The sequence below is a fragment of the Mustela nivalis genome (genome assembly GCF_964662115.1).
Source record: "Mustela nivalis genome assembly, chromosome: 11".
Taxonomy (NCBI): domain Eukaryota; kingdom Metazoa; phylum Chordata; class Mammalia; order Carnivora; family Mustelidae; genus Mustela; species Mustela nivalis.
The window spans coordinates 70,528,252-70,540,367 of NC_139030.1; the positions used below are offsets into that span (position 1 = coordinate 70,528,252).

The following is a 12,116-nucleotide window of genomic DNA, read 5'->3' on the forward strand; positions in this document are numbered from 1 at the left end:
CCCAGCGCTATGTCACCACCCTAGCTCATCACCATCTGTGCTGTCTCCCAGGAGACCAGGCTTCTTAAAAAGCCAGTGTCTGACAAAGAACCTTGCACGTTTTAAAAGCTTATTTCATGTCACTAAATACTTTCAGCCAATATAGAGAGATCACAAGGAGGGCTTGAGACTGTGAGATAAAGTTCAGGGACAAAAGGACAAAGAACCAAAGGGAAATATGAACTTTAGCTGTTGGGGTGTGGGGGAATTTAGGGGGGTAGGGAAACCAAATAGAATTTTCTTTATTTTAAAAGTTTACTCTGAAATAATGACCTGTTTTATTGATTGGAAGCTTTTCAGAATGACAATCTTAATAAGTGTCTTCAACTGAAGAAGCTTTAAGTGTCATAGGTTTTTAAAAAGTCCTTAACAAGCACAAACATCATATAAAGACACGGAATAAAGGCAAATGAGCCAAGCCTGCTCCACAGAGGTCTCCTAGGCTGACCTACAAGCTGGCTGTGTCCTCATCCAAATAAAACACAGGTGCCTGACATTTACTCTCACATACTCTGCCCCAAATGCCTGCAACCCGTGTATCCTCTGATGCTGCTTTTGTCTTCCACACAGTATGTCTGGAGGGGCAGAGCGCGCCAACCGCTGGATAAACGTGAACCATGTGCTCTCGCAGAGCCCTGGAGATACAGCGTAAGCCACTCCCACTCTAGTGGACACACACACTACGGAGTGATATAAGCAAAGATTAACTACAAAACAAGTAATCCCAAATACCTGTCTCAGGCACCGCATCACAGGGTCTCCTGGGGATGGTGTCACCCCCACTCCCTCCCCTGAGCTAGTGATAGTTGCTGGCCTGTTGGTAAGGCTGCAGCCTAAGCCTGGACATGGAGGCAGAGAGGACATGCAGGTGCCAAGGGAGCATACAGCAGGAGAGGCCCTGCTGACAGCAGGGCAGGATCTGGGTCTACCCTGAGGGGCTGGCCTCTCAGGGCCCTTGGCTAGAGAACATGGGTTTCATTCCTGATGAAATCAAACCAGTCCATCATTCAGAAATTTCTCAAAGGAGAAAGAAACTAAATATAGTGTAAAACCATCATAAGTCACCAACTAATATAAGAGACATGTCCTCGAGGCTCAGTGGTTTTCTATCCTGTGTATTCTGTATCCTAGTTCTCTGTTTCTTGAAGAGGCCACATAGGGACAGGACAAGATGACAAACATTTTCTCACACCGAGTGGCCACTGGGTTTGTGGGAAGGGCATACATCCTGTGGCTGGGCAGCCTTGGACAAGAATCTGCTTTAGCAATGGAGCCTTTAATTCTGGCAAAGCTAACGAGGTATATCCTTAACTCTACCTCTCTGGGCCCCACAGGGGAAGTGAATGGGGGCACCTGGTACATAAAAGCACAACAAAAATCGGTTCCCTTAGTGTCTTCTCATGCTCTGCTCTCTTCTGACACTGGGACTGAGAAGCTCAGCCACTAAATGAAACCTGATGTTCCTTAGACTGGCAGGCCTTGTCTGAAAAGTCCACCAGCTCATGCTAAGGCCCTCCCCACACCATCCTCCTCCTCAAACACTCACTGCCTCTCCGAAGAAAAGACTGTGTCACATACCACCCTTTAGCATTCCTCCAAGTCATTTCTAAGTCTGGACAACTAAAAGGTCCAGACTTAGGTGCCATATGCCTGGCTATTTCCAGAAAACATCACTAGCCTCTGGAATTCTAAACATCTGTACTTCAACCAAACTTCTCCAACTGCATCTCACCTGGGGGAGTCCAGTGTCCTGTCAAGCCAGACTCCTCAGTGTGTGATGAGGAAAACAGAGAAGTCAGCAGGGAGATCAATGGCCAAAGACCTGAGATGCACATTTTCCTGTCTTTGATTAAAAATTCATTTTTTTCTTCTTGCATTGCCAACTCTTTCCCATCCTCATAAACTACATTCAGAAAGAACTTTTAATGTAGTAACTTAGTAAAGACCAATTTCTTAGATAAAGGTTTGGCTTCAAATAAAAGTGTGCCAGTCACTGAACTATACCTCGGTGGCAGGACCAGGGCCCGGGGCAGGGGGCCTAAATTCCACATGCCAGATAGTAGGACAATCACTGAAGGCAAACTAACAGGGCACATGGGGTCCCCCGTACCCACAGGCTCAAATTAACAAGAGACATAATTTCACCATCAATTTTTTTTTTCCTATTTGATACACCTGGAGAGGTCTAGGAAACATTAGGGGGATGTTTACATATACATATACCTATACACACACACACACACACACACACACACACACACACAGAATTGTGGAGCTGTTCAGAACTGTCACTGGTTTCTCACTGCCAAAGTGAAAATGCCCCCAAATCCTCAAACTGAGATTCTCATTTGTCCTCACTTCTCCCCAACCCCAATTCTTCCTTCAAGTTGACCTGGTCAATCCACCACACACAACTGCTTGTTCTCACTTCTGTACCTAACACAGTTCCAGAGATTCTGACATCACACAGACCACCCTCCCTTGGGTTAAAGGTCAACCCAAGTCAGGACAACTCCAGTCCCATTTTTCCTGAAAACTCAACTGGCCGGACAACTTTCCCAAAGTGATCTTCTCCTTTCCTTCTCAGAATTCCTGTGCATGTGTTTCCTGGCTCTGCTCCAGCTGTTATCTGCTACTTATGGCTTTTGCCATTTTATGGTCACTTTCTACACTTTTTCTCACCTTCCTAATTGTTAAGTTCCTTAAGAGCAAGGAGAGAATGTGACAATACTTGGTATAATTATTACCTAGGTGGGGTCTTTGAGAGATTAACATATAGCTCTGGGGGCGCATGGGTGGCTCAGCGGATTAAGCCTCTGTCTTTGGCTCAGGTCATGATCCCAGGGTTCTGGGATCGAGTTCTGCATTGGGCTCTCTGCTCAGTAGGGAACCTGCTTCGCTTCCTCCCTCTCTGCCTGCTTCTCTGCCTACTTGTGATCTCTGTCTGTCAAATAAATAATAAAATCTTTAAAAAAATATAGCTCTGGGCATAAACTACTTATGGTTTAAAACTATGAGTCATTTCTCTTTTCTAAAATTCTAAAATACATGTTTCCTACACCCTGGTAATTTTGGTATTATACCATAAACAAAACTACAGTTTTAAATAAAATGCTTTCTTTTTCAGTGCCAGAATTTAACAAGTAAGACTGGTGCGAACCACATAGGCAGCTCACAGCAAAGGTGCCAGTCTCAGGACAGTCTTGGCTGCGCTGTGGCCCTGGTGCGCCCCACCTGACACAGCACTCACAAGTGCTAATCGAAAAACGAATCTCTCTCCTAGGGCTCTGAATGCTGCTGATAAGCAACATTAGTCACAGAAATATTGGCTGTTTTGTACTCAGCTCTGGGACCGGGGGTGGGGGAGGTGGGGGGTCGGGGACCCAATGCTGGGGGTGGGGTGGGGTGGGGCCCATGAGGACCATCAGACCACGCCAAGGGGGAAGAACAGCTCAGACGCAGGCTACTCACCACCATGTTGTATGCATCAGGAACTTCAGTTTCAAACTGAAATTTTCCACCCTGGTAGTAACCCTCATCTATCGAAAACACAAAACAAAACAAAAAATCCTTTAAATTAAAAAAAAGGAAACAAAAAGCAAACACCGTGTTAGGATATGGCAAATACAGAGAATTAAGAGTTAAACAACAGGACTGCGGGGTTCCTTGTTACTCCATCAAATCCTGCCCCTGCTCTAAAGATGAACCCCAATTAATGCCCTGCTGATCTTTGTCACCCCACTAGCTGTGCCCCCTCAGAGGAGGCACAGGCACCCCCCTCCCCCAGGGACTGCTTCCTCTTCCTCAGTCTCCCAGGACCCATCCAAGGAACCCTGTTCTCACCTCGGTCCACCCAACTCTACATTCCAGAACCCATGGGCTCACGTCATAACAGGTAACCATCCTGTTTGAGCTGCAGGGTCGTCTGTTTGCTGCTGGTCGCCCTGTGAGAATGTCAGTTCCAAGGGTACCCCAGGGCTGGGGGACAAGCAGTGAGGCATACGGACAGAATCCCTGCCTGAGAGAGAGTGCACAGGCGACACTTCCGGGCTGGCTGGCTGAGTTTTTGAACAGAGCACACCCTCTGGAAGGGGGCTAACGGGCATGCAGGGGGATGTCTGGAATCAGGGTAGCACTGGGTCAGACCCCAGGATACAGTCTCAACTCCCACAATGGTGTCAGCCACCTCCCAGTCTCTGTAGGGTCCACGCCGGGGTGAACGGGGCCTGCGCCTGCATTGTAAATGCTGCTAGGGCTGCTGTCAGAAGAGGGCGCTCCACCATGAAGGTGCTCAAGCCTGAAAAAACTGCCCCTCCCCGCTGCCCCACTGGGGCAAATTACTCTAAGCTCCCCAACTTGACAAAATTAATACCATCTTTAAAATGAAAGTTCAACTTCCCCCCAAATATTTATCACCATGAACAAATCAGCAATAGTACATCTCATTGCTTCCCTCAGCTATTTATGTAAAACAAACATTTAATAGGAAGTTGTTAGTTTCCAATAAGTCATCACTAAAAAGCTTTTTGGGAATGCGTCAATATTTATGTCGTCCAGCAGGTAAAACTAACATTACCTGGACCCCAAAATTTTCATTCTTTGCCAGTATGACAGAAGAGAAAGACTGTTTCATTTTACATTCATCTGAAGAAAAGTGGCGAGGCTGAAATTTATTTCATATGGAGTCCTTTTTCAATAAGAATGGAATGACTGATGTTCCATAAGTAGCCTTGTATTACTGAGGTACCCATGTTTTAATTACAATATAAAAAAGCTCTGAAGAAGATTAACCTTTGCCTTTTATATTTGTTATAATGTTTCTTAGTCTGCTGCTTGTCTTTTGGTTTTGTGGTTCAACTAGTTTTCACTTTTGAGAAGCTATTCTTTCTGTGGTTTCTGTCTTTGGTATTACCCTTAAAAAGATCTTTCCCAACCAAGATCACAGAAACACTTGATCTCTGCTTTCTCTTAGTGATCCTGTGGTTTCACATGTTCCATCCGCTCATCCACTCATCTAGAACAAGGTGGTGTGTTTTTTCTCTTTGTGTGGTGGTGTGTCTTTCTTTTTCTCTTTCTAATCATATAGCATTTACCCGTTCTACCCTCCCCACTGATCTGATGCGTCTACTTCTAGTGTTTCCAAGTGTACCTGGATTCATGACTGACACTACCAAGTCTTTGGAAAAGACTCTGGGGAAAAATTTTACCTCCAGATACAAGAACTTTCCTAACAAGTGGCATCTCAGATATAAAATAATCAGAGGATACCCTTGCTCACCAGAGGTTCCGTGTTGCACAGCGGTCACTGCAGAGTGGCCTAGCGCTGGGCTCTGTAAATGACACCAGAACCCCAGCTTCGGGTGCAGAGCTCCATCTGCTCTCCTCTCTTCTTGCTCCCCAAGGCTGTGCCCCAGCCACTCCATCCTGCCACACCACTGTGGTTTTTCTCCAGCTGGCTTTCCATGCCACAATTATATAGTTTCAACTCTATTTACCAGTTTCAAAAAAACTATTATTTGGTCTAATGGGGTTTTGGTTTTACCATATTCCTCTGTCCTAGTCAAGTTCTTAATTAGTAATTATTAGAATTATATAATCTCTGAACCCACTGAAAATCAAGAGCAAACAGACAGTTCTAATTTTTGCTCTATTTCATGAACTACACTTTCAGGAAAGATTATCAACTCCTGAGCCAGAACTTCGTTTTTCCTCTTCTAAGGTATGTAGCTTTCCCAATCCACCCTGTTTATGAATTTGTCTAGAAATGCCATACTCCCACTTATGCTGAGGAGCAGATCGGACTGAGAGGAGACTCAAGAGCATCTCTTGTTTCCTGTGATTTTCTTGACAAAAGACCCCAGGGAAGAGTTCCTGCAGATCCACCTTCCGGGTCTGGCTCCCAAGCTGGCACTTTGCAGGGCGGAGGCTGAGAACTGCCTACGTGGCTCTGGAGCCAGCGGGCAGAGGGGTCATTGAAAGCATCCACAACCCAGTGTGGACCACACAAGTCGGGGCCCGGCCCACTATGGCCATGACTATCCATGGCTGCTGTGGCTGAAAACGTCCTTCTTCTCAGATAACTGGACCTTCAGGTACAACAATGAAATGCAGTAGGAAAGTCCTGGCATCCAGCTCTCACTGGGCTGGCCTATCCCTGCCACCCATGTTACAATGACAGGAATCCTCTCTTTCCCTCCTCTTGTATCCTGGAGCACAACCCACTCACTCCTGCCTTCCAAAAATCATATATACTATTTCTGCACCAGGTGAGGGGTGTTCCTGGGAGAAGACTGTCCAAGGCGTAGGTGGGTAAACAGTCTCAGGATAGTCCACTTCTAGGTGGTCAGCGTCCAAGTGCATTCTCTCCTAAAATGACATTGCCTAATAGTCTCAAGAGGGCAGAAGTCCTGCAGGCCTCCCCTTCCTTTTCCCTTCTCACAGCTGCATCCACTTAGAGCAGAAGGCTGATGTCTCAGCTCTTCTCTTACCAGGACATACTGCCCCCAAGGTCCAAACATCCCAGAGGACAAAGATCACAGGAAAGCCCTTTGAATGGAGGCACATGGCAGGGCTGTACTTATCCTACACCCAGTTCTGTTAAGGGCAAAATAGGGCCTTATAAATAAAATATCCCAGTTCATACTGGAATGTCTTAAATTCAGACACATCACAGAGTTTGATGGCAGGGATGATTAGGATTTCACTTGGCACCTTCAATCCCTAGACTACTATCAAAGAACACATTATCCTCACGAAAAGCAAGCAAACAGGGAGCCAACAAGCCACAGGCACAGAATCTTCTTATACCTCAGTGACTGACTCCATGCCTCACCTAACTGCTAGGATTTAAACTCAGAAAAGAGGTGGCTGACGGTACATCTTAGAAATAAGTAAGACTTCTGCGAGTGAGTCTGACTGATGACTGGGCTGACGATTAGAACTGGTTCTGCCCATTTATGCACTGGAGATAATTCTGATAAACTGAATGAGCTAATCTGCAGTTTCAAGCTTTTGAGAAAATATAAAGCATACATTTTTATATTGATAAAGGTATGACAAAATCAATATCACAATATTCTCAACTCTTGCTGAGAATTTCAGGTAAAATGACAGATGTTTCTAAGTGAAGACAGGTCTGACTAATGGTCAGTTGACAGGTCTTGGGAAAGTGGTTTTGGTAAATGCCTCAGAAACTGTGATGCTAAAGGACTCTGAAGACTGTGCTTGGAAAGCCTTCTCCAAGTCAGGTGGGTTCCAATTCTCTGCTTTCAACAAAATGGAAGGACCTTAATCAGTAATCAGCAAAAAGATCAACAAAATATCTTTTACGATATTTTTGGCCTCTAACTTTGAAGTCCAAGAACAAAATGTCATAGCTATAACAAAACACCTTCCAGGCCTGTCTGAACAAGCAGTCCTCAGTGTCTACAACTACAGAAACAAAAAGGAAAATTGATACTGAACCCTTTTGTCTAGCATAAAGTCATTCATTCACAAATACATCAACTAAACCAGAGAAACATCCTAATAACTCCATCATTCCCAGATACATGAAATGCTATTTTATGTTTAATAACCATCAAAGCTTGCAACACATTATTTAAAGTCATTATTTATTCAACAATTATTTGGTGAGTGCTTATGATGTCCCAGACACTGGTGACAGCAGCAAAAGACCTTCTTGCCCTTACAAAGCTTACATTCTAGTGGAAGAGAGACAAAATAAATAAGGGAATCATATAACAGAAGGTAAAAGATCCAAGGGAGTAGGTGCTGTGATTTTAAATAGGGCACTCAGAGAGCGCAAAGGCCTGAAGAAAGAAGGCCACTGGGGTGAAGAACACTCCAAGCCAGGGGGAGGAGGGGTTGCGGGCTGGTGGTGGGGAGCTGAGGCTCAAGAGGCCACTGTGAGAGTGCTAGCTTTTATGCAGAGGGAGACAGGGAGCCATGGGAGGGGTCTGAGCAGAGGAGGGACAGGCTGGAGGCCCTGTGAGGTTATCTGCTACCATGACCCTGGTGAGACAATAAGCTGTTAGGACCAGGGTGGAAGCAGTGAAATGGGAATACTCTGATGGGAGACACACCAGCGTTTGCTGACAGATTAGGTGAGGGGTGGGGAACAAGGAGCCACAGAAGAGCTGAGCTCTCTGACCTTGCAAAGCCAAGGGCAGGGTTGCCACCAGAAGATAAAAAGGCTATGAGGGGCACCCCTGCACCAAGTTCCACGTCAGACATGTGAATCTGAGGTTTCATGTCAACAATCAAGCAGAGGTGTCCATTGGCAGCAAAAACATCATTCTGGAGTGTGGGGGAGGTTGGGGCTGGTTGAGGTCGTTTGGGAGTTGTTCAGTAGACAGAAGCACTCAGATTTCATGAGAAGACTATGGAGGTCCAAGGACAGGACAGAGTCTGAAGGGTGAGGAGAGGAGCCAGGAGGGGCAGCTGGCACCATTAGAGGAAGACCAGAAGCCAGGACTGGTGCAAACAATGACTAACAACCATTCAAAAGAAACTGCTTGAGGCCTAAGAGTCTTAAAGAAACCTTCAAAATAATTTTTATATATACATATATATGTGCATGTATAAATAAATATATATATATTTTTATAGAATAGCAGGACAGGGTGACAAAATACTTAGCAGAAAAATGTTCACACTGAGATAAAATTCAGTAGGACACGTGAAATAAAATGAAGAGTGCCAGGAGAAAAGGCAGCATTGACCACTTTCCAATCACTGCAGTAGAGCTTGCTCATGTTTCTCCAAAAATGCATGATAGTGGGAGTATCCATTTAGATTCTACTGGAAACATTTTAAAGAGCAATAGAATACTTTTATCTTTAAATGTCAGTATTTACAGCACACTGGAAATTATACTGTATGCACATTTTAAACCTAAAAGGGAGAGCACCATCCCTGCCAAGATGAGCCTACAGGCTGGGGTCAGCACACTTGTTCTGTAAAGAGGCAGACGGGAAGCACTTAGGCTTCGGGCCATAGAGGTCTCTGTCACGCATCTTCTCTTGTTTGTTTTTTCATAGCCCTTTAAAAATGTAAAAGTCATTCTCAGCTTGAGGGACACACAAAAACTGGCCCTGGGCATTCTGGCTCACCTTTGGGATGGGGTCTAGTGTGCAGAACCCAACATGAAAATGCACAAAGACAAGGGGCACCGGGGTCGGGGGGAGGGCTCAGTTAGTTAAGAGTCTGCCTTTGGCTGGGGTCGTGATCACGGGATCCTGGCTGATCAAGCACCACACTGGGCTCCCTGCTCAGTGGGGAAGTCTGCTTCTCCCTTTCTCTCTGCTGATCCCCCTCCCCCTGCTCATGCTCATGTGCTCTCTCTCTTTCAAATAAATGAAAATAAATTTTTTTTTTTTAAGATTTTTTATGTATTTGTCAGAGAGAAAGAGAGAGACAGAGACAGAGCACAGTCAGGGGGAGCAGCAGACACAGGGAGAAGCAGGCTCCTTGCTGAGCAGTGAGCCTGACGTGGGACTTGACCCCAGGGACCTGAGCTAAAGGCAGTGCTTAATGGACTGAGCCCCCCAGGTATTGCATAAAAAATAAAATCTTAAAAAGAAAAAATACACAAAGAAACTGTGCAGCTGACCTTTGTGATGGTGACGCATTGTGACACAATGCGCATGAAGCTGGCTCACTGAAGAGGGGAAGAAGCTGTTGTGGCTTGGATTACTCAGGGGAAACCTGGGGGATACACAGTTAGGTACAACCTGAAATCATTATGACAACCACTACAATATTAAGCACACAGACACAGGGGGCATGGACCACATGGTCACTGACCCAGTCACCACAGTGCAGTGGGACAGGCACAACAACACTGCTTCAAAGAAGAAACTGGGGCATGTGCAGTAAGTAACTGGCTGCAGCCCCATGGCTAGGAGAGGCACAGCCACTGCCAATCAGGCTGTCTCACTGGGAATTGAGGATGAGCAGGGCAGAGGAGGGGAAGACAAAGAGACAGTATCCATTAGAAGGCGGACCGGGAGCAGAGTTGCAGACAGGACTGGTGAGCCAGCTATAGCAGATGTGCAGCCTGGTGCCAGCCACGGAGGTGGGCAAGTGCTTGGTGGTGACATGGGGTCAGGAACCAGCAAGGAGCCGCAGATAGACACTGAGTCAGCTGTCATGAAAAGAGGGTGAGATTTAGAGGAAACCATGGGTATAACACAAGGAAAGAAGCAGTAATGATGAAAAAGAAACAAATAAAACATCAACAGGTAAAAAAAATAGTATCTGAAATGAAAATTTCACTGGATATGGTGCATAGTAAATCAGACCCTGCAAAAATAGGAATTACCCACCACGAAGCAGAGAAAAAAGTGAACAAAGCTAAAAACTTGTGACCCAATGAAGGCATAGTTTCCATGCCGAGGTAATATATATGCCAGAGTCCCAAGAAGGGGTTTCAGAAAAAATATTTAAAGAAATGTTGATCAAATTATTTCTAAGTTTCATGAAAACCAAACTCACAAATCCAGCAAGCTCAACAAGCCCAGGTGAGGTCAGCAACCACATCAAAGCAGATACTGCTAAAAATGTGGTAAAGAGACTCTTAAAAGCAACCAGAGAATAAAAGGCACATCACATAACGTTGAACAAAGAATCAGCAGTAACTCAGCAGGCAGCAGGAAAGTGATGCTGAAACCGTCACCAGCAGGGCTGCACTACAGACGAACCCAAAGGTGTTTTTCAGGCAGAAGGAAAGTAACAGGAAACTCAGACCTACCACAAGGAGTGAAGGTCACTGGCAGTTAGTATGTTGGTAAACACAGAAAGAGCAGACTGTCTAAAGCTGGGTTACAACATATGTAGAGGAGACATGAAAAGTAGAAAATGAAGGCTGGGGTGGGAAAATGGAAATATCTTGTTATCTGTCTAAGCTTCCACCTTCAGAACCAGAAAAAGAAGAATTAAACTGAAAATAAGCCGAAGGAAAATAATAAAGATATGAGCAAGAAAAAAAAATATGTTAGGGGAAAATCAGTGCAACCAAAAGCTGTTTCTCTGCAGAGACTAAAACCAATGATCTTCTAGCTAACCTGATCAAGAAAAAAGAAAACATTTTCAATAGGAATTAAAGAAGTGTGATATCACACAGACTCCACAGAATTTCATAGGGCAAGATATTAAGAACAACTTTACATCAATAAATGTGAAAATGTGGAAGACATGAAAGACATAAATTACCAAAGCTCACTTGAGAACGAATAACCAAAATAGCTCTCCACCTACTAAAGAAACTGTATTCATGCTTAAAATGTTACCACAAAAAAAAGACAACATTCCAGAGCTAGAGGACCTCCCTGGTGAATTCTACCGATGACTGGAGAACTCTACCCCTGAGTACAGAACCGATACTAACTCTTCATACAATGTCCTGGAAAGAGAAGGAAGCATGTCCTTCATTCAACGAGAGAGCAACAGAAGGAGAGAAACAAGACCCTTGTCCTGCACCATACGGAAAACGAACTAAAAATGGATCACAGACCAAACTGTAATATCTAAAGCTAAAAACTACTTTAAAAAAACAAGAGGAGGTCTTATTTCTTAGAGCTCTTAGGGCACAGAAAGCACAGCACTCTGTATTTGCTTATATGGTCGCTGTAGGTGAATTACTATAGTAATTCACCACAAACTCGGTGGTGAATTAATTACTACAGTAATTCACCACAAACTCGGTGACCTAAACAACACGAATTTACTAACTTTTGTTGGTCAGAAGTCCTAAATAGGTGGCATGGGGCTAAAATCAGAGAGTGGGCAAGGCTGCGTTCCTTTCAGGGAGCTCTGGGGAAATTCTGTTTCCTTCAATTCCAGCTTCAAGAGGCTCTTCTTCCTCCACCTTCAAATTCAGTGACGGCCAATGGGAACGATGACACAGGGCAACACACGGCGGAATCTCGAGAGCACTGTGCTAAGTGAAAGAAGCCAGATACAAAAGCTACATACTTTCAGACCATTTATACGGCATTCTGGAAAAGGCACAATGATGGGGGCGATGGCTGCTAGGGGCCAGGGAACCTTTCTGAGCTGACAGAAACATCCTGTAC

The 12,116-nt window shown here is 44.9% G+C and overlaps 1 protein-coding gene across 3 annotated transcripts in view; it reads right to left on the reverse strand.

Annotated features, from left to right (window-relative positions):
• Positions 1–12,116, reverse strand: part of UBE2F (ubiquitin conjugating enzyme E2 F (putative)) — a 55,729-nt gene that overhangs the window by 19,855 nt on the left and 23,758 nt on the right. For all 3 annotated transcript variants that reach the window (XM_082691052.1, XM_082691053.1, XM_082691051.1), the window contains one exon: positions 3,511–3,578. In XM_082691052.1, coding sequence (XP_082547178.1) covers positions 3,511–3,578 — 68 coding nt within the window. The remainder of the gene's footprint in view (positions 1–3,510; positions 3,579–12,116) is intronic.